The following is a 21,654-nucleotide window of genomic DNA, read 5'->3' as shown; positions in this document are numbered from 1 at the left end:
TATCCTCTCATTCCAGCCCAGTGCTTTTTTCTAGGCCACAAATTTAATAACTAAACCAGTTACCCATTCTCTAGGCTCTAGAAATTAACCAGAGTATACTCTCCTCATAGCAAGAAAAAAAAAAGCCCAGATCCTCAGAGCTGGGAATATGAACAGTGGAGATGCCTTAGAGCATCTTCTTCCTACAACTACTAGCTTCCCAAGATCTTAGTCTCTTTTTAAAGACCGTTCTATTTAGGCAGGTAAGTTCCAGAAGCTATTTGAGGGGAGAGTTTGTTTAAGAAATCCTTGAAATCAGAACACTCCTCTTCCTTTCTCTCCTTTTCATCAGGGTAAAAACTAACTGAATCACCATTAACTAACCCCCTCCTATACACATTTTCCATTCATCAATTCACTAAGCACTTGAGTCCATATGGTCATGGTTTTAACTGTGTTCAAGAAGTCCCACTGGCCCTTGTTTTCTCCTTTTTACCATGTTTGCCTCCTGCCCCCAAAGTCTAGACTAACTGTTCTCCTACCATGGTTCTCAGTCACCTTAAATTTAACATATATTTATGAAGTGCTATATGTCTAGAATTGTGCAGCTAGGTATAGTCTGCAGAGGCCGAGAGATGTAGAAGAATCACAAAAGCAGAGTCAGAACTGAGGAAGAGAAGGAAGGGATGAGGGAAGGGAAGAACCTTGGAACATAGACTATTAGAACAGAGTTGGCAGAATATCTGAACTAATAAGTGATCTCAGAATGTAGAATGTTACATCTCAAAAGCAAAACTAAAAGAGCCTAAAAGAATACTGAATGCCATCTAGTTGAATATCCATATTCTAAAGTTGTGGAAACTGAGTCCCGAAAGATCAACTGATTTGCCCAAAGACCGTTATCCACTTAGTGTTATAGCTGGGACTGGAAGCCAGCTCTGATGATTAGCATCACTAATAGGGTATTATTCATATAAGAATATATAATCTAGTGGGAAAGAGAAAGCACACACATGAAAATAGCTGAGTAACAATTCACAAGATCATAATAGATTTAGAGCTAGAAGGAACCTTAGAGGTCATCTAATCAATCAATTAACAAGCATTTATTAAGTGCTTCCTATGGGTCAGACATTGCTTTAGATGCTAGTTGACTCCATTTCTCTCCTCTATCTGACAGAGGCTTGCTTAAGGTCACACATGTAATAAATGGGAGAGGAAGGATTGGAATTCACATCCTCCAGTTCCCATTTCAGCAAGTTCTTCCCACTGTCACACAATTGCAAGGCAGAACTAGAGCTTTTTACCTGAGGGCAATGTATAGGGCAAAGTCAGTCAGGGAAGGCTTAATGGCAAACATCTCAACACCCCTCCTCCCCAGATCTGTTCCAGCCAGGCTCACAGATTTTGGGGGGTAGGTGGTAAATACGCTGAACCTAGAGAAGAGATATAGAGATTACTCATTGAGTGAAGGGAGGCAAGCACCTAGCAAATTCTGCCAAATTCCTTATCGAGAAGGAAGCTGCTTCACATAAGCCCACAGAAAAGCTTTCTGGGTTAAAAGCAGAACGGGGATTCAGACACTGAGGGCTTTTTTGGGGGAAGGGGTAGAATCAGGGGGCAAGGACTATTTCCTACTCTGCTAACTACTCCAGGCCTGGTCTGGGGGTAAGCCCTACATCTCTGAGGCTAGGCCAATAGCGTCCTGAGACCTTTGGGGGGAAATTGAGGTGTTTGGGGTGGGATGAAGGAGAGAAGACTCGTTTTAAGTTTATAGGGGGTTGTTGGGGAGAAGAGGCAAAGCAGCCCGGATGCAAGTTGGCTCCCACCCATGGGCGTTTCCCCTTCCCAATGCCAGGCTCTCTCAGCCTGCAGGGCTCAAGGGTTCCCCAGTCCTTCAGCTCCCGAGATAAATGTCTGGGATGTTTAAAAAAAAAAAGTTTAAAAAACGTTTAAAAAAAAATCTTCCCTGGGATCCATGCCAGGAGAGAAGGTGCTATCTGTTCTCTTCTTTTCCCCCAGGAACCCCTGTGGCAACTTCACCACCCCCCCAAATCCCCTTCTCAGGGGAGTAGAGGAACTTGGGGGTGGGGTGGGGAATGGCAATGAGCACTGGTGGGGTGGGGCGAGAAGACGAGAGCAGAGACTTGTCAAGGCGGAACTCGCCTGAACTAAGCTTTTCTTTCCGAATCTTGAAAGTGTATGTATGGATTTGCGGATGGGGGTGGGGGTGGGGGGGAGAGGGTTGAAAGTTGTATGTGTAGGGGAAGCAGTAAGATACCTGTACAGTAAGATACCCTTCCCTGAGAAGCCCAGTGAACTGGAGTGTGAGGGCAAAGTTGAAAAAGATAGACCCTGAGGCAGATTTTCTACAAACTGAGGGGAGAAAGAGACCGAGGCAGCCCAGGAGAAAAAGAGCTGAAAAGAGAACGAGTTTACTTCCTTCTGCGTCTGGTGGTCTCTCGTGCACGGTGACAAAGATTCTCTCGGTCTGCAGACGCAAAATTCAAAACAAAGTTTCTCAACTTAAATACAATGAAAGCCTTCCCATCCTCTCAGGATCAGCTTCTGGGGGGTAGGGGGGTTAGGCAGAGAGGACCTGCAGTATTTGCCGGGCAAAGAGAGCGGATGATAGAGATGAGGCCCATTGGGTGCCGAGACACAAGCTGACATTTCCTCAAGACCCAGGACGGGTAGGCTTCGACAACCTCGGAGAATAGCCATATCCCAATACCTCAGCCTCTCCCTGAGCCTTTGGGTGGTGCTTGATCTCAGACAGGAGGGAAAAAGGGGAAGGACCAAAGAAAGGAGCTTTACTGACCCTGTTCGATTCTCCCTGAAGCCCCGGCATCTCCACTTCAATCTAAAGAAGCCAATGTGTGAAGGCTCCCAGCAGGGCTTTGGGGTCGTGGGGAGCAATTTTTCAGGAACCTCCAGGATGAAAGTGAAGTGAACTTCAGGTGTCTTAATCACCCAGATCATTGTTTCAATTCCCTGGGCTTGGTTTTGGCTTTAGGAACCTGGCCGAAGCTCCCGCCCTTCTCTCTTAAGTAAAGCTCCTGCCGCCTTGGCCCAAAGTGGTGTTTCTGCAGCTGACTCTTGGGGCTAACTAGGATCGTTCCTGACTTCTATCTTCCCCCAAGGTCCTGAACTACAAACGCTAGGAAGAGATTCACCTCCAGGCTAAGGGAGCTTTAGCCAGCCCCCAGATGGGATGCATTTATTTATTTGTCAGGGTAAAAAAAAAAAATCCGGCCTGGTCAGACTGAAGGAACCAAGAAGTAGGTTGATGATCCTTAAATAGAGCAAAAACCCGCACCGGCCAAAAGCGCATTTTCTCGAATTCTCTCTGGTTAGTAATCTCAATTCTCCTCTTCTTCATGGGGGGAGGGGGGGAGGGGTTGGAAGACCTGACAACTCTCATCTGTTTTCTTCCCTTTATCCTCCCCTTATTCCATATTGAGTCTCCTCACTTGGTCCCTCTCTCCAGATGAGGAAAGTTGTTTGAGAGATTAGTCGGGTTCAACTATGACTGCTGGGTCAGCAGGCAGCCACTTCCACAACACCCGGTTACATCGCATCATTTTCGATGCCGACAAGAGTTTGAAAATTGGGGACAAGGGGGTCATGCATGGGTGGAAAAAAAGATAAGAAGAGTAGGAAGAGGAGAAAGGGGGTTCTGGGGTCAGATACTACAGGGGTCACTTTTTTGACCTCTCTGCTTTGCTTCCTCTCCATTTCACTCACTCCCACAACCTCCCCGGAGGCCTCTCATCTAAATAGAGGAATGGGAATTCCTAGCAGCTCCGAAGCTCAAAATCCGCTTCGGACGAAATGCCAAACTTTCGGGGGTCCGGGGAGAGGGCGAGGTACACGGAGACGGCCTGAGAAATAGGAAGATGGGGAGCTGTCCGACACTTGTTAAGGGGTAACAGTATCTGACCCTGTAGGGACGCTCTCAATCGTCCAGCATCCTCACACCCCAGACCGGGATCTGAAGCAGCCTAAGTTTGCTTTTCGGTTCTCCGACATAAGGCCCGAGGGAGACAGATTGGGGAAAGTGAAGATTTCATAGTGGGGCGCACTACTAGGAATCAGGGGCAGAAAGCTGTAGTCTAAGGCAACACTCAGGTGGGGGCCTTCTATTAGGTATGTCCCCCACCCAATACTCCTCGATGCTAGAATTCTGGTCTGGTAGAGGTCCCAATTGGTCCAGCTCCTGGCAAAGCCCCCCACCCTCTTGCCTCTCTCCGCTAACCTGGTAGGGGGGCATCATGGACAAGGGTGCATGGAGCCAGGGGAGCGGTCCGACGGCTTAGTCCCTTCCTAAAGATCCCATCGGAGGGACCTCTCTGCCTAGAGGCTCCCAGGTCTTCAGGAAGTTTTTTCTTCCCATATCTGTCCCGACTAGGAGATTGATCCAGGGCGTAGGGTGGGGGAACTACTTAAGACCGTACACAATCCGTAGATGCATGGGAATCCATTTTTCCTGAGTTCTGGACTTTAGTAAAACCAGATCCCTTTCTTACAGAAACTTAAGCGGCTCCCGGTGGCACTACAAACCCCACATCAGAGCTCTGCCCAACAGTGAGAGTCCGGCACATACCGGGAAGGGTGGGGGGCTAGGGAGGAGGGGGAGGTCGGAGCAGGCCCCTGTATTTCACTCTCTCTTCAGTCCAGCAAAGTCCCAGCCGGGAAGTTGTCTTTGTCTGACTCCCGGCTCCAGGGGGGTCCGCTTCCCCCCTCCCCCCCAACTCCACAAACCCAACCCTGGAGGGGGCGGGGCTGAGTGCCTAAGCCTCGTGGGGTGGGGGGGTCTGCCAGGGTGGTGAGATGGGGTGGGGACGGGATAAGTAACCTCTTCCCGGGATGGGGGGGGGTGCGACTCTGACGGCTCCCCGCCCCCACTGACCGGCTGCCCCCACCTGTTCCCTCAACCACGCTCGAACTGGGCTCAGTCTCAGTTTGGCTGGGGGGCAGCGGCAGGAAAGGGGGTGCTAGGGAGAGGGACGCGAGTATCTGCGCAACATGGTCATTGCCCGGCAAGGCACCCCATCCCAAGATGAAAAAAAAAAGTCAGCACGAAGCCCGGCCCAGTTCCGTCTCCCGGTAGTTTGCAAACACAAAGTGAGTGGTGAGTGAGCTAGCGAGCGCGAGCTTCTTACTCCCCTACCCACTCCGCCTCCCGGACCCCACGGCCCCCCACTGCCCCATCTCCCGTCCCCCTCCCGGGCCCCAGCACGTACCTGTCCGGGTTCCGCGGCTCCTCTCTGGGTTCCGGATCCCTCAGCCCGTCCGGGGCATGGGGCTCTCGCTCCGGCCGCTGCCCCGGCCCTCCCGCCGCCGCCGCCGCCGCCGCCGCCGCCTCCTCCTGCTTCTACTCCTGCTCGGGCTCCGGCTCCGGCTCTGCCGCCTCCCCCTCCCCCAGAGGCAGACCCGCTCGGCTCTCGGCTTCGGCGCCCGGCGCCCTAGCCCCGCCGGGGCATCGCACTTGGGGGGCGGCTCCCGCTCGGGTTCGGGTTCGGGCTCCGGCTCCCTTTCGGGCTCCGGCTCCTGATTCCCCGCTCCGCTCACTCGCCTCTTCTCCTTCTCGCGTCCTCCGCTCCTCTCGGCTCCTCCGGACCCCGGCGTCCCCGCCCCCGGCCCAGCCCTTGTTCCGGCCCCGGCTCCTCCCCGCCTCCGCTGCCGCCTCCGCCGCGCCCTCCCGGGGCTCGGAGCTGGAGGAGGGGGGGCTCCGACCTGGGCCGTCCGGCGGCGCTGTCCAGTGCAGCGGGGCAGGCGGCTCGGGACTCAGGGCTAGGGGCTGCGACTGAGCAGGGACTGCGAGTGAGTGAGTGAGAGCAGGAGAGGGCGGGGGGAGGAGGAGGAGGAGGAGGAGGAGGAGGAGGAGGAGGAGGAGGAAGAGGAGGGAGGGAGCAAACCAGGGAGGGAGAGAGGGAGAAAAGGAGGGAGACAGGCTGGGAGGGAGGGAAGAAGGGGGGAGACTAACTTCCAGTGCTACCATAATTCATCTAAAACAGGTGCAGCCGCTTTCACCCCTACAGAAATAGCCGCCAGTGAGGAAAGATTAGGAAAGAAGAGGCTTTGGGGGAGGTAGAGTGGGAAGCTGAAAGAGAAGCAGGAGACCTTGGGGTACGGCTCTGGAAGATTTCAGGACCAGAAGGAGAACGCAGGAATACTTTGACGACAGCCTCTTCCTACTTTGACTCTTTTCAGGATTTTATTCCTCCCCCTTCCCCCCCCCCCAATTGCCTACCACCTCAAACCAACCTCGAGGTGCATGTTCTAACTCAGACAGCCTCTCCTGGTTCACTGCTGATTGGCTATCGTATTCGCCCCAGAGCTTGAGCAACTGTCCAGCGCGGCCTTCAACCCCTAACCAACTCACCGACCACCCACTCCCACTCGATCCAGGGGGCGGGAGTCCAGGGTAGGTGGGGTGGAGTGGGCTCTGGTATGGTTAAGCAGTCCTCCACCCCGAACCGCTGACTTCGCGATCTCTCTAGGCGCGCTCCGAAGGTGCAGCTCAGAGGCTACGCATTTAAGGGCGTTTTCTTAGAGAGGAGTTTGGGTAACCAGCTTTGAAACACACTGGGGAGCCGGTCTGTGGATAGTTCGCCTCGATTTAAGGAAAGTGGGAACTGCGGGAAATTATCCGGATAATTTATATTTAGAACGGCGGGAAGTAGGGTGTGGAGGGGGGTGTAAGGAGGGGGAGAACTATTTCTATGTATAAGTGCTGAAAGAAACCAGTTGAGCTGTCTGGTTGTATGTAGGGAAGGAAGGGGGGGGGGTGGACCCAGTAAGATGTCAGGGTTGGAGCTGTCACTTGGAGGTGGGAAGTCTGTCAGTGAGGAGGGAACAATCCCTTTCCTCTTCAGACAAATGATCACGTCAGTAAAACTGGACTATTTTTCTCTTCCTAAAACGGTACTCCAATCTCTTGACTCCTCAGCTTTTCACTGGTTGTTTCCTATGCCTGGAATGCTCTTTTTTCCCACTTCCACTTCTTAGAATACCTAGTTTCCTTCACAGTCCGTCTCAAGCGCCACAGTCTGAGAGGCCATTCCTGATTCTCCCAGCTGCTAGTATCTTTCCTTCTCTCAACGACATGTATATATTTTGAATGTATCTTGTAGAAGAGGCATCATAATAGACAGCAGAGGCTACAGGACCTGGGGGAGTCATTTAACTCAGTGCCCCAGACACCTCTCAAAGTTAGAAAGCAGGTGCCACTGCATTGACAGATTAGATGAAACTATTACATGTAATCACAAGTCTGGTAAATGTATGCACTATATTTATGGATGTACTTATATATGCTCTATTCTTCTAAAGAATGTAAAATCCTTGAGGCCTTCCTTTGTGTATGAGTATATATGCATGTATCCTCAGAGCCCTAGCACAGAACATGGCACATCTTGGTGGTGGTGGTGGTGGTGGTGGTGGTGGTGGTGGCGGTAGTGGTTCGGTCATGTCCGACTCTTTGTGACCCCATTTGTCTTCTTGGCAAAGATACTGGAGTGTATGACCATTTCCTTCTACAGCTCATTTTGCAGATGAGGCAACTGAGACAACAGGGAGAAGTGACTTGTTCAGGGTCATACAGCTAGGAAGTGTCTGAAACGACTTAAACTTAGAGAGAGGAGTTTTCCTGACTCTAGGTCTGGCACTCTATCGACTGGGCTACCTAGCTGCCCTATACCACCTAGCTGGTACATAGTAGGTAATTAATAAATCTGTGATTGCATAGAGGGACCTTAGAGATATCATAGAACTTTCCCTCACTTCACAGAAAAGGAAACAGGGGTCTATTTGACTTGCAATAGGTAGAGTAGAAGAAAAATTATTAGAACCAAGATTTCCTGGCCTCAAGACTTTGGACTTTCCACTCTAACACACTGCTTCTCTCCCTGTCGAGGTAACTGACCTGGATTTGAGTTTTAGTTCTGCCACTTACTAGTCACTTCACACACACAACAAATTGCCAGGGCCCATACATAGTTAAACTAGTAACGAGTGTATGGGCCCTGGCAAGTTGCTGGAGTACTCTGAGCCTTACTTTCATTCCCCATAAAAAAGAATGATAATACACTTAGTTTGGTGGAAAGCTCTATGTCCATCCAGTACACAATATCAACGTGAGCTATTATTATTGCTAAGGAATTCCAAGGCCCTGTGTCCAAAGTTTAGACAGCCAGTAGAAACACTGCTACAGGGAGCCAAATGCCAACAACTACGAAGACTGAGCTGTAGGTCATTCCCTGGGGAAGTTCACATTCCATTTCAAATAAGTCAGATGGATGTAGGAATGGACCTCTGAATGATGATCTGGTCCAGGCGAGGTCACACTGCATGTAAAAGTTGGAAAAGATCTTGGAGGCCATCTTGTTCATCCTGAACCTGTCTGAGAATCCCCTTGACAACATCCAGACTGGGCTTGAAGAGCTCTATTGAGAGGCAGCCCATTGTATTTTGGATGGCTCTCATAGTAAGGGAAGTATACTTATATGGAGCCTGTATCTGCACCTGCACAGCTTCCAAGAATCCCTTGGAGTTGTTCTGGATCTTTGCATTGAGGATAAAAATTAGTTCATTCACAGTTGATCATCATACCCTTATTGCTGATACTGTGTATAAAATTCTCCTGGGTTCGCTCACTTCGTTTTGTATCACTTCATATAAATTACTCCAGGTTTGCCCAAACTATTTGGTAAGAAGATTATAGGAATCTAATACCAACAGGAATATCCTCTCCAGAATCCTTGATAAGTGTTCATCTAACCTTTTGGATTCTCCTTCCTAAACTCATCTTGACATAGTATATGGAGGGGATCCAATGTTCATCCTAAGGTCTTCTGCAGAAGGCTGAAGATTTCCCCCCATTTGGGACTCAACACATTGGGTTTTTTTCTATCTTAGTTCCATAGGGCTTTCCCTCCCTTCCATATTTTCACAACACTTGGACATAAAGAACTTTATTCTCTCCTTTTCACTCATCCCTTCTAGGGTAATATAGGCTCAAGTTCTTTCTAGGTTCTAGCCTTTTCTCTCTCTCTCTCTCTCTCTCTCTCTCTCTCTCTCTCTCTCTCTCTCTCTTTCTCTCTCTCTTTCTCTCTCTCTCTCTCTCTCTCCCCCCCCCCCCCCTCTCTCTCTCTCTCTCTCTCTCTCTCTCTCTCTCTTCCCCCCCCCTCTCTCTTTTTTTCATTGCCTCTTCCCAGGACTCTTTTCCATCTTCACTTTTGCTTTCTTCTTTCCCTTCCCAATGGTCTAACTCTAGGATCTTACCAGATATAAGCAGTAGACCAAAAAGGCCAGGGTAACTTTCAACATTTGAAACCTTAGCCATAAGAATAATAATTCTTTTAAATAAAAAGTTATATTTATACAAGGTTTCCCTCACAACAACCCTGTGAGATAGGTAAGATAGAACTTGGACCTGGAGTTAGGAAGATATGGGTTCATACCCTGCCTTAGACACTTGCTAACTGTATAACCATGGGAAAGTCACTGAATTGCTGTTGGCCTCAACTTACTCATCTGTAAAATGAGGAGGTTAGATTCTAAGGAATCTAAGGACCCTTCCAGCTCTAAATCTATTATCTCCATTTTAAGTTATGTAACTTGCCTAAGGTCAGATGCAGGATTTGGTTCAAAGTTGCGGCAATTAGATCAATTCAGTTCAATACATTTCAACAAGGGTTTATTAAATCCTCCCAAAAATATCCACCTGTGTTTGGGGGGATTCAAAGACAAAAATTAAAATAGTCCCTACTCTTGAGGAACTTACACACCAATTATTTCCATTAGACTTCAACATTTCTCTAAGATACATAAAATTAAAATAGGGAATCCAATAAGTGAGACATAATTTGACTTTTTTAGCCCCCCCCCCTTTTTTTTGGCAAATGAATTCATTATGGCAAGAAATCTACCTTTTTGTGCAGTATCACAGTTGATATCAAGCATGGTAAGACCGCCCTTATCCATCAGCTCTTGGCCCACCCTTGCTAAATTTGAAGCCTTCTTGAGCTGGAGGGATGAGCCAAATGGCAATCTCCTTCCCACCCTCCTCTCCATTTGGTTCTGGTTCTTCCTTTCCATTCAATTCAATTCAACAAACATTTAGTAAACCCCTACTGTGTGCAAGGGGTGCTAAGGACACAAGTGCAAAAATGGGCACATTACGCAGCCCCACTACCTCCTGCCCACCTGAGTAAGAGAAAGGCCAGTAAGGAAAGGGGCCCTGGCTTGCCCCTCCCCCGCAATCTCCCCACCCACACGCACAGTTCCCTGCAGATCAGTGAATATTTTAACAAAGAAAAATTTCATTAAGGAGTTGATACCTTAATGAACTGTCCCCAGGAGCCGTCAAAAACGCAAAGCTTCTCTCCCCCGCCCCTCTTTTAAAGCGAGGGGGAGAGTCTTACCATAGGGTTGGTTTATCAAATTACCGTAATGGCCTGAATAGAAGCCACAGTCGTGTGGAAGAGCCAATCTGGAAAAGGGGGAGGACAAGGGGAAGACACTCAGTTTGGGGGCCGGCCATGACTCGGAACAGTAATGGACTTTTTCTATTTCCTGAATGCCACCTCCCTTCTTGGCCGTCCCCCGCCGCTCCCAGACCCTGTTGTGGGTGGTGACCTACCTGTCCTCTAAGGTGTTTTCACCAGTCCTCGCCCCTATCCTGCTCAAAGGGACTGTGCAGACTAAGGTACTGTGCGGTGGTCAGGCCAGCGCGGGTGCGGAGACTGATTGGTGGAAAATCAGTCATTAAGGACCAGGAAATAAACAATAACCTGACAAGGAGCGAGCAATTTTCCATCAGTTAGAACCCGGCTGCGTCTTTGGGTCAAATGAAGTTCCGAGCCTGATTCCCGAGGCTACGAGGTGATTGTGGGAGGAGAGAAGACAGCATGGAACAGAGTCTGCGAGATCCGAATCTGTCCCTTCCCCCTTTCCTCTATTTCTCACATCTCAGACTTTCACCCAGAGGCAGCTGTTAACTGGAGACCCAGAAAGTGGCGGGAGAGTAGCAGGGGACAGGAAGAGAAAAGGGGCTGGGACTCAGGGACAAGTTCTAGACGAAAAGTATAAATGCTGCTCAGATTAGCTAAAGCTTACCCATCCTTCAAGGCCCATCTCGGTTCCCAGAGCACTCTTGGAGATCTTTTCCTCTTTTGAACTCCCAGATCTTTTACTGACAAAACCCATCTTCTTTTCTGAGTTGCCTTTTCAATGGGTCTCCATTCCCCAACCTCAGACCCATTATCACACTCTTTTTTTTTTTTTACTGCTTAGGAGCACTTTTCATGTATAATTTTGTATCCTAGTTATTTGTGTTTGTTATTTCCCCCTACTAAATTGAAAATCTCATGAAGGTAGGGATGGACAAGTCCTGTTAAATTTTCATATCTACTCTTTGCACACATCTGCAGAATTGAATTCTCCCATTCCCCTTAGAAAGTGAACTCTTTAAGGCAGAGAATTTGCCCTCTGCTTCTTTGCAAAGAAACTTTGTGATGGGCCTCTAGCCAAGATCTGGGTTGGAATCCAACTCCTAATGCTACTAGCTTAAGTGAGCATGGGGGAGTTACTTAATCTCCCTGTGCCTCATCTTCCTCACCTGTAAAATGAGCGATACTAAGAACAGAGGCAGCAGTGGTGGTGCAGTGCTGGGCCTGGGGTCAGGAAGACTCATCTTCCTATATTCAAATCTGGCTTCAGACACTTCAGAATTGTATGACCCTCAGCAAGTCACTTCACCTGTTTGCCTTAGTTTCTTCATCTATAAAATGAGTTGGAGAAGGAAATGGCAAACCACTCCAGTATCTTTGCCAAGCAAGCCCCAAATGGGGTCAGAGAAAAGTCAGACACAAATGAAATCCCTGAACATTGACAAAATCAGAATCACAGAATCAATATAAGGTTCAATTGAGATCATGTAAAGTGCTTTGTACATTTTAACTTCATATTTAAATGTCAATTATTATGACTGTAGCTTTCACTGTGTTTAGCACAGTGCTGGGCACATAGTAGTAGCTCAGTAAGGGCTTTCTGATTCATTGATAGGAGAAATGGAGAAAGAGGACAAAGGATTAAAAAAAAGAGAGACATAGTCAGGCAGGGAAGGAGATGAGGAAAAAACCCTTTCCACTAGCACCACCAGTCTCTTCCCCTTGGAGGACCCATCTTTTCCTGTCCGTTTCTCCTTTTCCTTTTTCCTCTTCTCCACTGGACCTCCCTCACCTTCACTGGAAGCTTCTATAACTAAATGTGAGACTGGTAGTAAGAACCAGTTCAGACAGAACTGTCTAGGACCCATCAGAACTTTCTTCTACCTTTCTCCTTCCAGATTCTGTCTCTGAAGAATTTCTAGTCTCAACTTCATGGCTCATTTTTCCATCTGTCCCATGAATACTAAAGACAAGCCAATTCTTCTCAAATCACAATCCAAGTCACCCTTTTCCTCTGGATGTGCAAATGGAAATTCTAGTAATGGGGCAAAGATCAGAAAAGGGAGGGCATCTAGGTGACAGTGAATAGAATGCCAGGCCTGGAGTCAGGAAGACTCATCTTTCTGAGTTCAAATCCATCCTCAGACACTTCCTAGATATGTGACCTGGAGCAAATCATTTCACCCTGTTGTCTCAGTTTCCTCATCTGTAAAATGAGCTGGAGAAGAAAATGGCAAACCACTGCAATATATTTACCAAGAAAAATCCCAGTGGGATGACAAAGAGAAAAGGGAACCTCTTTCTCTTGCAAAGCTTGAATACAACAGGAAACCCAAGCTGCTTAGTCTTGAGAAGGATAAATCCCCTAGATGGTGGCTGGAAAGTCTGGGAACCCATGTCCTTCAAAGTGCTATGGTACTATAAGGATTCTACATGTTGAGTCCTTCACCTCTTAGGAGGTGGGAATCCTGCCCTATCACTGGTCCCTACTAATTGTGGTTGCTCATTGCCTTGATCAGAGTACTTAAGTCTCTATTATTTTTCTTACAGTGTTATTATTATTGTATAAATTGTTCATCACACTGAAGCAGAGACAGTCTTGAGGTGATAGGCCTGAGGAGATGAGGATACCTCATGCCTTCTATTATTTCTATGTTTCTAGTAGTGGGTCTGTTGGATTAGTCACAGAAATTCCCTGGGGAGAGGCAAATTCCCTTGATTAATCAATAAGTGTTACTATTAACAGAAAGCTCCACTGGAAAAACTAGTGGACTATGCATGCTACAGCCATGAGTGTTGACAGGAATTTGAAAAGAAAGACCATATTACCATGCCCAACCCTGCCTAGAGACTTCTTACAGGTCAGAGCCTACCCCCATTCTAGCCCTTTTACTCAGAGTATAAATACTCTTGGGATTTACAAGATTTATATATCTATATTGATTGATCAATCTATCTCTGGTATTAACAATTACTTGATATTCCAATTTGTTTTTTTCTCCTTTAAATAAAACCATATTCTATTTAGAAAAAAAGATTGGAAAAAACTCTTATATGTGCATATAATGGAATATCACTGTGCAGAAAGAAAGAATAAACTTGAATCACTTAACCCTGTCTGCCTTGGAGGATTCATTCTTTTCCTCTCTGTCTTTCCTTTTCCTTTATCCTTCTCCCCTCTGGACCTCCCTCATCTACAGTGGAAACTCTTGGAACTAAATGTGTGGCAGATAGTAAGAACTAGTTTAGACAGGGCTGGCTAGGACTGGGTTGGCAAACCTATGGCATGAATGATGGAAAATCTTATAGTCTTTCCCTTCCCTCTCTCCACAAGTGCCTGAGGACATTTCTCACATCACCTGCCCCTCTGTCCAGCAACCCAATGGGAGTACTTCTTCCTTTCTCTGTCTGGTGAAAGGCAGGGGGCTCACATGTGATGTGAGGGTTGCAATTTGGGCATTTGGTTTCCAAAAGTTTCACCATCACTGGTCTAGGACCTACCAGAACTTTCTTCTACCTTTCTTCTTCCAGATCCTGTCTCTGAAGAATCTCTAGTCTCAACTTCATGGCTCACTTTTCCATCTATTCCATGAAAATCAAAGACAGCTCAATTCTTCCCAGATCACAGTCTTTTTCTCTAGATATATAGATGGAAATTCTAATAATGGGGCAAAGGTCAGAAAAGGGAGTGCAATCAAGATAATGCAGAATTCAGAGAAACACAGGGAAATTTTTGTATGAATGGATGACAAGTGAAGTAAGCAGAGCCAGAAGAACTACACTGTATTTACTTCAACAATGCAAATGAAAAAGAACACTTTATGAGGAAGCCAAACCTTTGAGTAATGAAGAAAATAATAGAGCTCCTGGAGAACAGGTAAGGAGCCATGCCTTCCTCAGCAGGAGAGAGGGGCAGAGAAGTGGAGTACTGGACTACTAGGAAAGAATACTGAATACATTGTCAAATTCTATGACTGTCAGATATTTTTGTTTAATTGGGCTTTTTTTGTCATAAGGGGAGGATTCAAACCAGAGTTTGATGTGATATAAAAGAAGGATGGTGATATGTAAAGACAAAAGTCATCAGTTAAAGGTAATAAACAACCCAGCTGATCAGTCAACAAACATTTACATTTACAGCACAAACATGACCCTTGTCTTTGAGGAGTTTACCACCTACCAAGGCCAAGGGAAGATGAGACCAACCAATTGGCTTGCAATATTACAAAATTACCATAATATTTTTGAGTGGCAAGTGTCAAATGTTGTAGGAAAAAAAGGGATAGCTCTAGAATTTTGGGGAAAATGAATTGGGCCAATCTAAAAAGGCCTCTTAAAGGAGGCAGCCTTTCACTACAATGTCATTGAGGGCCAGAATGGAGTTTGAGAGGGAAGAGGGAACTGACTATAGCATGGCATGGACAAGGCTTGGCCATGTGAAAAAGGAAGATTGGGCAGAGAAAGGAGCTTAAAGTGGGGGAATGAGTGCTAGATTTGGAATCCTAAGGTTTTTTTTTAAACCCTTACCTTCTGTTTTGGAGGCAATACTGTGTATTGGCCACAAGGCAGAAGAGTGGTAAGGGCTAGGCAATGGGGGTTAAGTGACTTGCCCAGGGTCACATAGCTAGGAAGTATATGAGGCCATATTTGAACGTAGGACTTTCCATCTCTAGGCCTAGCTCTCAATCCACTGAGACACCCAGCTGCCCCCAGGAATCCTAAGATTTGAGTTCATTTCCTGGCTGCATTCTTCTTACCTGTGAAGGATTTTCCCTTTAGGTGCTTCATTTTCTTCCTCATAAAAATGAGGCAATTATAGTATACCAAGGTCTTTCTAACTCTGAATCCTACAAGAATAGGAGTATCATAATGACCTTTCTAAGTTAGTGTACATGAGATAGGCAGCATATTGGGGCAGTGAGAAGAGATGTAAGAAGAAACCAAGGTCTTTACCAGGGACCTGCTGATCATGTGGGGTTCTGTGGTTAGCCCTATAAAGGCCCAGTCACACAGGTTCTATGTGCTGTCATGACTTGACTTGCAAAATTAGGAAAAATCACTTTGGTGGCTGAATGGAGGAAAGATTGAAGTGAGGAGAGATAAGACAGACACACTATTGCAGTGGTCTAAGCCCGTGATGATGAGTGCCTACAGCAGGATGGTGGCAGTATCAGAGGAGAGAAGGGGGCATAATGAAGACATATTACAAAGGTAAAATTGACAGACTTTGACAACAGATTGAGAAATGGAGGATGATACTCAGGTTGCCAGCCTAGAAGTCTTTGAGAATGATGGTGCCCTCAACAGTAATGAGGAATTTAGGAGAGGGAAGAGTTTTGAGGAAAGATAAGTTTAGTTTGCGACATTTTGAGTTTATGATGTCTACTGGACATTAAGTTCAAGATGTCTGCCATTCATCGATTGTAGTTGTAAGACTGGAGATCGAAGGATTGGCAAATTTGAGAATTATCAACATTGAGATGGTAATCAAATCCATGGGAGTTGATAAGATTACCAAGTGATATAGTACAGAAGGAGAAGCAAAGAGAACCCAAGACAGAACACTGTGGGCCACCATACCATTATAGGGCAAGACCTAGATGAGATTCAATCTGATGGGTAAGAAGAGAAACAGGAGCAGGCAGATGGGTGGCTCAGTGGATTGAGAGCCAGGCCTAGAGATGGGAGGTCCTGGGTTCAAATGTGGCCTCAGACACTTCCCAGCTGTGTGACTCTGGGCAAGTCATTTAACCCCCATTGCCTAGCCCTTACCACTCTTCTGTCTTGTGGCCAATACACAGTATTGATTCTAAGATGAAATGTAAGAGCTATAAAATAAATAAAGAAGAGAACCAGGAGAGAGTGGTATCTCAAAAACCTGGAAAGAAGAGAGTGATCAACAGTACCAAAGGCTATAGAGAGGTCAAGGAGAATGAAAATTGAGAAAAAAGCTTTGGATTTTCCTTTTAAGAGATCACTAGTAATTTTGGATAAAGTAGTTTAGATAGAATGAAGAGGTCAGAGGCTGAATTATAAGGGGTTAAGGAATGAGTAAGAGCACAAACAAAACCAATGAAGCCAAAATTAGAAGGAATTCATGAAACTGGGAGGGGGAGGTATGGATTTACAGCAAATTTTTCTGACAAAGGCCTCATTTCATAAATATATAGAGAACTGAGTCAAATTTATAAGAATAAGAGTCATTATGTTGAAAAATTACCAAAAGACATGAACAGACAGTTTTCAGAAAAATAACTCAAACTATAATCCTGTGAAAAAAATTTCTAAATGGCTATTGATCAGAGAAAGTAAAATTACAACACTGAGGTATGACTTCACACCTATCAAATTAACTAATATGACTAGAAAAGAAAATGACAGGTGTTGGAGGGGATGTGAAAAAAATTTGGATATGTTAGTTGAGTTGTGAACTGATCCAACATTCTGGAGAATAATTTGAAACTCTTCAGAAAGAGCTATAAGGCTGTATAACCTTTGACCCAGTAATACCTCTAGTAAGTATGTATTCTAAAGAGGTCAAAAGAAAAAGGAAAAGAATCTATATGTTCAAAAATATTTATAGTAGCTCTTTTAGGAAATTGAGTGGCTGTCCATCAGTCGGGAAGTTATTGAACAAGTTGTGGTATATCATTGTGATGGAATATTATTATGCTATAAGAAATGATGAGCAGGATGGTTTCAGAAAAACCTAGGAAGTCTTCTATGAACTGATGCAAAGTGAAGTGAGAAGAATCAGAAGAACACTGAATACAGTAATAGCAATATTGTAATGAGAATCAACTGTGAATAATTTAGCTATCCTTGTCAATACAATAATCTAAGACAATTCTGAAGGAACTGGCTTATGATGAAAAATACTATCTGCTTCCAGAGAGAGAAGTGAAGTTTGAGTGCAGATTTAAGATTAATTTTTTCACTTTATTTTTCTTGCTTTGCCTTTTTTTTTTATAACATGGAGAGTATGGAAATATGTTTTCCATGATTTTCCATGTATAATTGATATCACATTTCTTGCTTTCAAAATGGGAAGGGAAGGGTGGGAGGGAGGGAGAGAATTTGAAATTCAAAATGTGTAAAAAATGAATGTTAAAACTAAATATAATAATCATTTTAAAAATTAAAAATAAAAATGTGAGAGGAAATTGGAGTTAACTATTGTAGATAGTCTTTTCAAGTAGTTTGGCCATTAAGGACAGAAGACAAAAAGGACAATATTCAGAGGGGATAGAATGGGGGTTTTTTTTGAGGATGGAAAGACATAGATTTGTTTGTAGGTACTAGGGAAGAAGACAATTGACAAGGCGAGATGCCATCCTAGGTTCCCCATGATATATTTCTGAAAACCTTGGTGCCTTGGGTATTCATTCTAGGTGTAGATTATTGATATTAATGAGGCAGAAAGTCATAGGGGTTAAAAACTGTCCTGGGAACCAGGAAGACATGGGTTCAAGTTCCTCCTCTGACATTTTATATATATATATACACATATATATATGCAGTATAATTGCTATTCTTATCCCCATTTTTGCTTTGATGACAGTGGGATGTGAGATATTTAGGCAGCAAACTGCAGGACTGTCTTTTTCTCTGGGGTCCTAGTCAGGGATCTCAGAACTTAATCCCAAAGACATAAGACAAAGAACCCACATGCTTTTGAAGTGGAACAGTAATACTAAGAAGTCGGTAGGGCCTCTGGCATCTCTGTTTATTTCTCCTATCCAATGTTGTCACCACTGGGGTCATATTCACCCACATATGGTCTCTTGTTTTCTCTCTAACTCAGGCACAATCACGTACATATAGGAGTCAATTTTTTTCTTTAAAAATTTTTTATTGATTAGTTTAATGACATTAAAATTCCCAGGCATCTCCATCCCCTCTCCACATCACAGATGGCATCACCCAACCAAAAAAATATGTATATATAAATTATATATTTCATGTTTTTGTTAATTAGTTCTTTCTCTGGAAGAGAAGTTCATACATAGGCACATTAACACTCCTGTGCTCATATTCTATCTTCCCTTGGAACTTTACGTGAGCTTTGTTCTGTTCTTCTTTAATGTGTTTAATGTATTATTGTGTAACATAGTTTATTTGCATAAGGCAACATGTTATAGTAAATAGGGCTGGGTTTGTGGTCAGGAAGACTCAAGTTCAAATTTGCATTCTGGCTCTTATTATATGACCCTGACAAGTCACTTAGTTGACAAGGGGAAGTGGCCTTGTGTGCCTTACTCACTGTCAGAGATGGCTTTCTACCATGGGTTGTGAGAGATAGTATACCAGCAATTCCTTAGGCTAAAACAAACCACAGAGCTTTCTTGTATTTTCATTATTATTTGTGTATATTTCTCATCCCCCTGGTAGGCTGTAAACTCCGTGACACTGCTTGATATAGCAAAAGATCATTGGATTTGGAGTCAGAAAGCCTGGATTTGAATCTTGGCTCTGCCACTCAACACCTATGAGATGGTAGCAAAGTGACAATCTGAGACTCCATTTTCTTCATTTGTATAATGAAGCAGATAGTCAAGACTATTTGAGCCTTAACACTCTCTCTCAATCTTTATATAACACCCCAGAGAAGAGGTGTGTCTTATCTTAACTTTGTGTCCAAAGTATCTATCATAGGACTGTCCCTTTCACATTGAGGGGGTTAGTTATGTTAAGATTTGAAAACCCAAGTAAAATTTTTTAACCCTCCCTTTGTACCAAAGAAGTCTGATTTTTTTTCTTTTATGGGGTTTTAACAGCTCTTATTGTAACTTTTGGGTTAAGTATGCACTTCTGAGTACCTAAACTTTTTCTGTAGTCATCTTTGGCTTCCCCAAAATTCCCATTTAATTTCTTATGCCAACCCTTGAAATATCAAAATTATGATGGGGAAAGTTGATGTGGAAGGGATAACTGTACATTTAAAATCAGAAGGATCCCTAGAGATCATCAAATTCACCCTTTCTCCACCATGACTTTAGACATAAGGAAACTGAGGCTCAGAGATGGTACATTATAGCCTGAATCTGAGCCCAATTCCTCAGATGCCAAAGTAAGCATTCCCTCCATTATGTCTTTCACAGTGTTCCATGTGAAGCAGGGGCTTAATGTTTGCTGGACAAATGGATGCTTATATATACACACTCCTGTGTTTACATGTACACACTCCTACACTTACATATTTTCCTTTTTACATTTTAAATTCTTTTTTATAACACTTTATTTTAACATGTCCCATTAATACCTTTTGTTTCTCTCTATACATGCATCAATCAAACTGTCTATATTGTGGTTCAGTCTTATCCAATTCTTCATGGCTCCATTTGTCTTTTTATAATTATTTTATTTTTATTATCATGCTTAAACCCACTTCCATATTGGTTATTGTTGTAAAAGCACACTCATACATAACCAAATTCCCAAAACAAAACCATAAATACACTGATGGAAAAGATGACTCCCACAATTCTTTCTCAGGAGGTGGACAATATTCCCATCACAAGTCTTTCAGGATTATTCCAGATCATTGCATTGCTGAGAGTAGCTAAGTTTTCCTAGATAATCATTGTACAATATTGCTGTCACTGTGTACAATGTTCTCCCAGTTCTACTTATTTTGCTCTGCATCGGTTCCCACAGATCTTCCCAGCTTTTTCTGAAATCTTCCTGCTCATCATTTCTTATAGCCCAATAGTATTTCATCACCAATATGTAGAACATTTCATTCAACCATTCCCCAATTGACAGACATACCCTCAATTTCAAATTCTTTGCTACTACAAAAAGAGTAGCTATAAATATTTTTGTACAAGTAGGTCCTCCCCCTCCCCTTTTTTTATCTCTCTGGGAGGCAGACCCAGTAGTGGTATTAACTGATCAAAGGGTATGCACAATTTTATACCCTTTTGGGCATAGTTCTAAATTGCCCTCCAGAATGGTTGAGTCTTCTTGACTTCTAGCCCCCAATACTATCCACTGTGCCACCTAGCTTCTTTATTTATTTATATACATATATATGGTTATTTCTGGATGCACTCCACCCTTCTTCCCATGAGCCCTCTTTAGTAATGAATAAAAATAGTTATGCAAAATCAACCTACACAGCGGTCCCTCCTCTGTGTATACGGACATTCCTACCCATCGGTCCCCCCACCCCATTCTACCGAAAGGAAGATGCTTGCTCATTTCTTCTTGGGGCCAAGATTGATGATTACGATGACCCCCCTCTTAGGTAGGCTTCAATGTAATAGTGTTTTCTTTTCCCATTCCTGTCGTCATTGACTCACGGTCTTGAGAACATCTATTCCTATAGATGTACACATTGCCAGGCTCTGACACTTGGTCCCCACTCACTCCCGTGCCCTTCCGTGTTAACACAAGAAGAGACACAGTTCCTCTAAACTTTAACGGGCCTCCTCCAACCTTTCCCCACCCCACAACCCACCACATCACCCACAAACCCTGGAATGGGTTTGTGTATGGTATGTACTGGAATGATGAGGCAGGGGGAACCGCTGCAGTTCTTTCCCCATTCGCCTCTCCCCAACCATTCCCAAAAGTGCCCCATTGCCCTCTGCAGTTACACGGCCCTCCGCGCGCGGACCCTCCACACACTCCTAAGCCCTTCCTCCGTCCCGCTCCCACGCCTCCCGCCCCCCAAGTCCCAATCCCCACGGTCTCCCTCCCTCTCTCCACCTCTTCTCCCCCGACTGCTGCTGCTGCCGCTGCGGCAGCGGCAGCGGCAGCAGCAACGGTGGCAGCCGCGGCAGCATCGCCGCAGCCTGTTCTCATTACGGGCCAATGAGGCTGTTTACTCACCCAGCTGGAGATGGTTAGATAGTGATAAATAATGAAAGAGAAAACAGGCTTTTCCCCTCTGCGGCTTCTATTTATGTAACATGTGTCACAGCTCACTCACAGACTTTGTTTCGGAGTTGGGTGCAGGAAATCGTTTATTTTTTCCGGACAGTGGCTGGGGTGGGGGGTCTTGTGCCTTGGCTCACACCCAGGGGATTGGGGAGTCAGGGGAACTCGACGTTGGTTTTTCGGGATCAGTCGCCCAGGGTTGTATCCCTTCCCCTCTCCTCAAGGCCTACTTCATTTTAGAAAGCCTGGCCGCAAAGGGAAGTTGTCACTACCCCCTCCTCCTACTGTTCTTTCACAGGATTGGGGTAAACTAGGAACTACCACTTCAATCCTA

At 45.1% G+C, this 21,654-nt stretch overlaps 2 protein-coding genes across 8 annotated transcripts in view; both read right to left on the bottom strand.

Moving 5' to 3' along the window:
- Positions 1–5,363, bottom strand: part of FOXP4 (forkhead box P4) — a 102,292-nt gene extending 96,929 nt beyond the window's left edge. For all 7 annotated transcript variants that reach the window (XM_056818203.1, XM_056818205.1, XM_056818204.1 and 4 more), the window contains exon 1: positions 5,226–5,363. The gene's annotated coding sequence lies outside the window, so the exon portion shown is untranslated. The remainder of the gene's footprint in view (positions 1–5,225) is intronic.
- Positions 5,357–21,226, bottom strand: LOC130456937 (potassium/sodium hyperpolarization-activated cyclic nucleotide-gated channel 2-like). Its single transcript, XM_056814712.1, has 4 exons — positions 21,150–21,226; positions 10,434–10,477; positions 7,910–7,938; positions 5,357–5,788 (listed from the first exon to the last, which is right to left on the bottom strand). Exons 1-4 carry the CDS (start codon positions 21,224–21,226, stop codon positions 5,357–5,359), a joined length of 582 nt encoding a protein of 193 aa, XP_056670690.1.
- Between the last annotated feature and the right edge of the window lie 428 nt (positions 21,227–21,654).

The sequence above is a fragment of the Monodelphis domestica genome, chromosome 2 (assembly GCF_027887165.1).
Source record: "Monodelphis domestica isolate mMonDom1 chromosome 2, mMonDom1.pri, whole genome shotgun sequence".
Lineage (NCBI taxonomy): Eukaryota > Metazoa > Chordata > Mammalia > Didelphimorphia > Didelphidae > Monodelphis > Monodelphis domestica.
This window is presented reverse-complemented; position numbering and strand designations above follow the sequence as displayed.

Bases quoted from the DNA above. Each gene is read 5' to 3' on its own strand.
- LOC130456937 (XM_056814712.1), bottom strand. From the start codon at position 21,226: ATGCTGCCGCGGCTGCCACCGTTGCTGCTGCCGCTGCCGCTGCCGCAG. The intron at 10,478-21,149 runs GTGGAGAGAGGG...CCCCTTTTCCAG, and splicing joins CAGCAGTCGGGGGAGAAGAG to ATTGGCTCTTCCACACGACT. The intron at 7,939-10,433 runs GTAATTTGATAA...TGAAGTGACTAG, and splicing joins CTTCTATTCAGGCCATTACG to TAAGTGGCAGAACTAAAACT.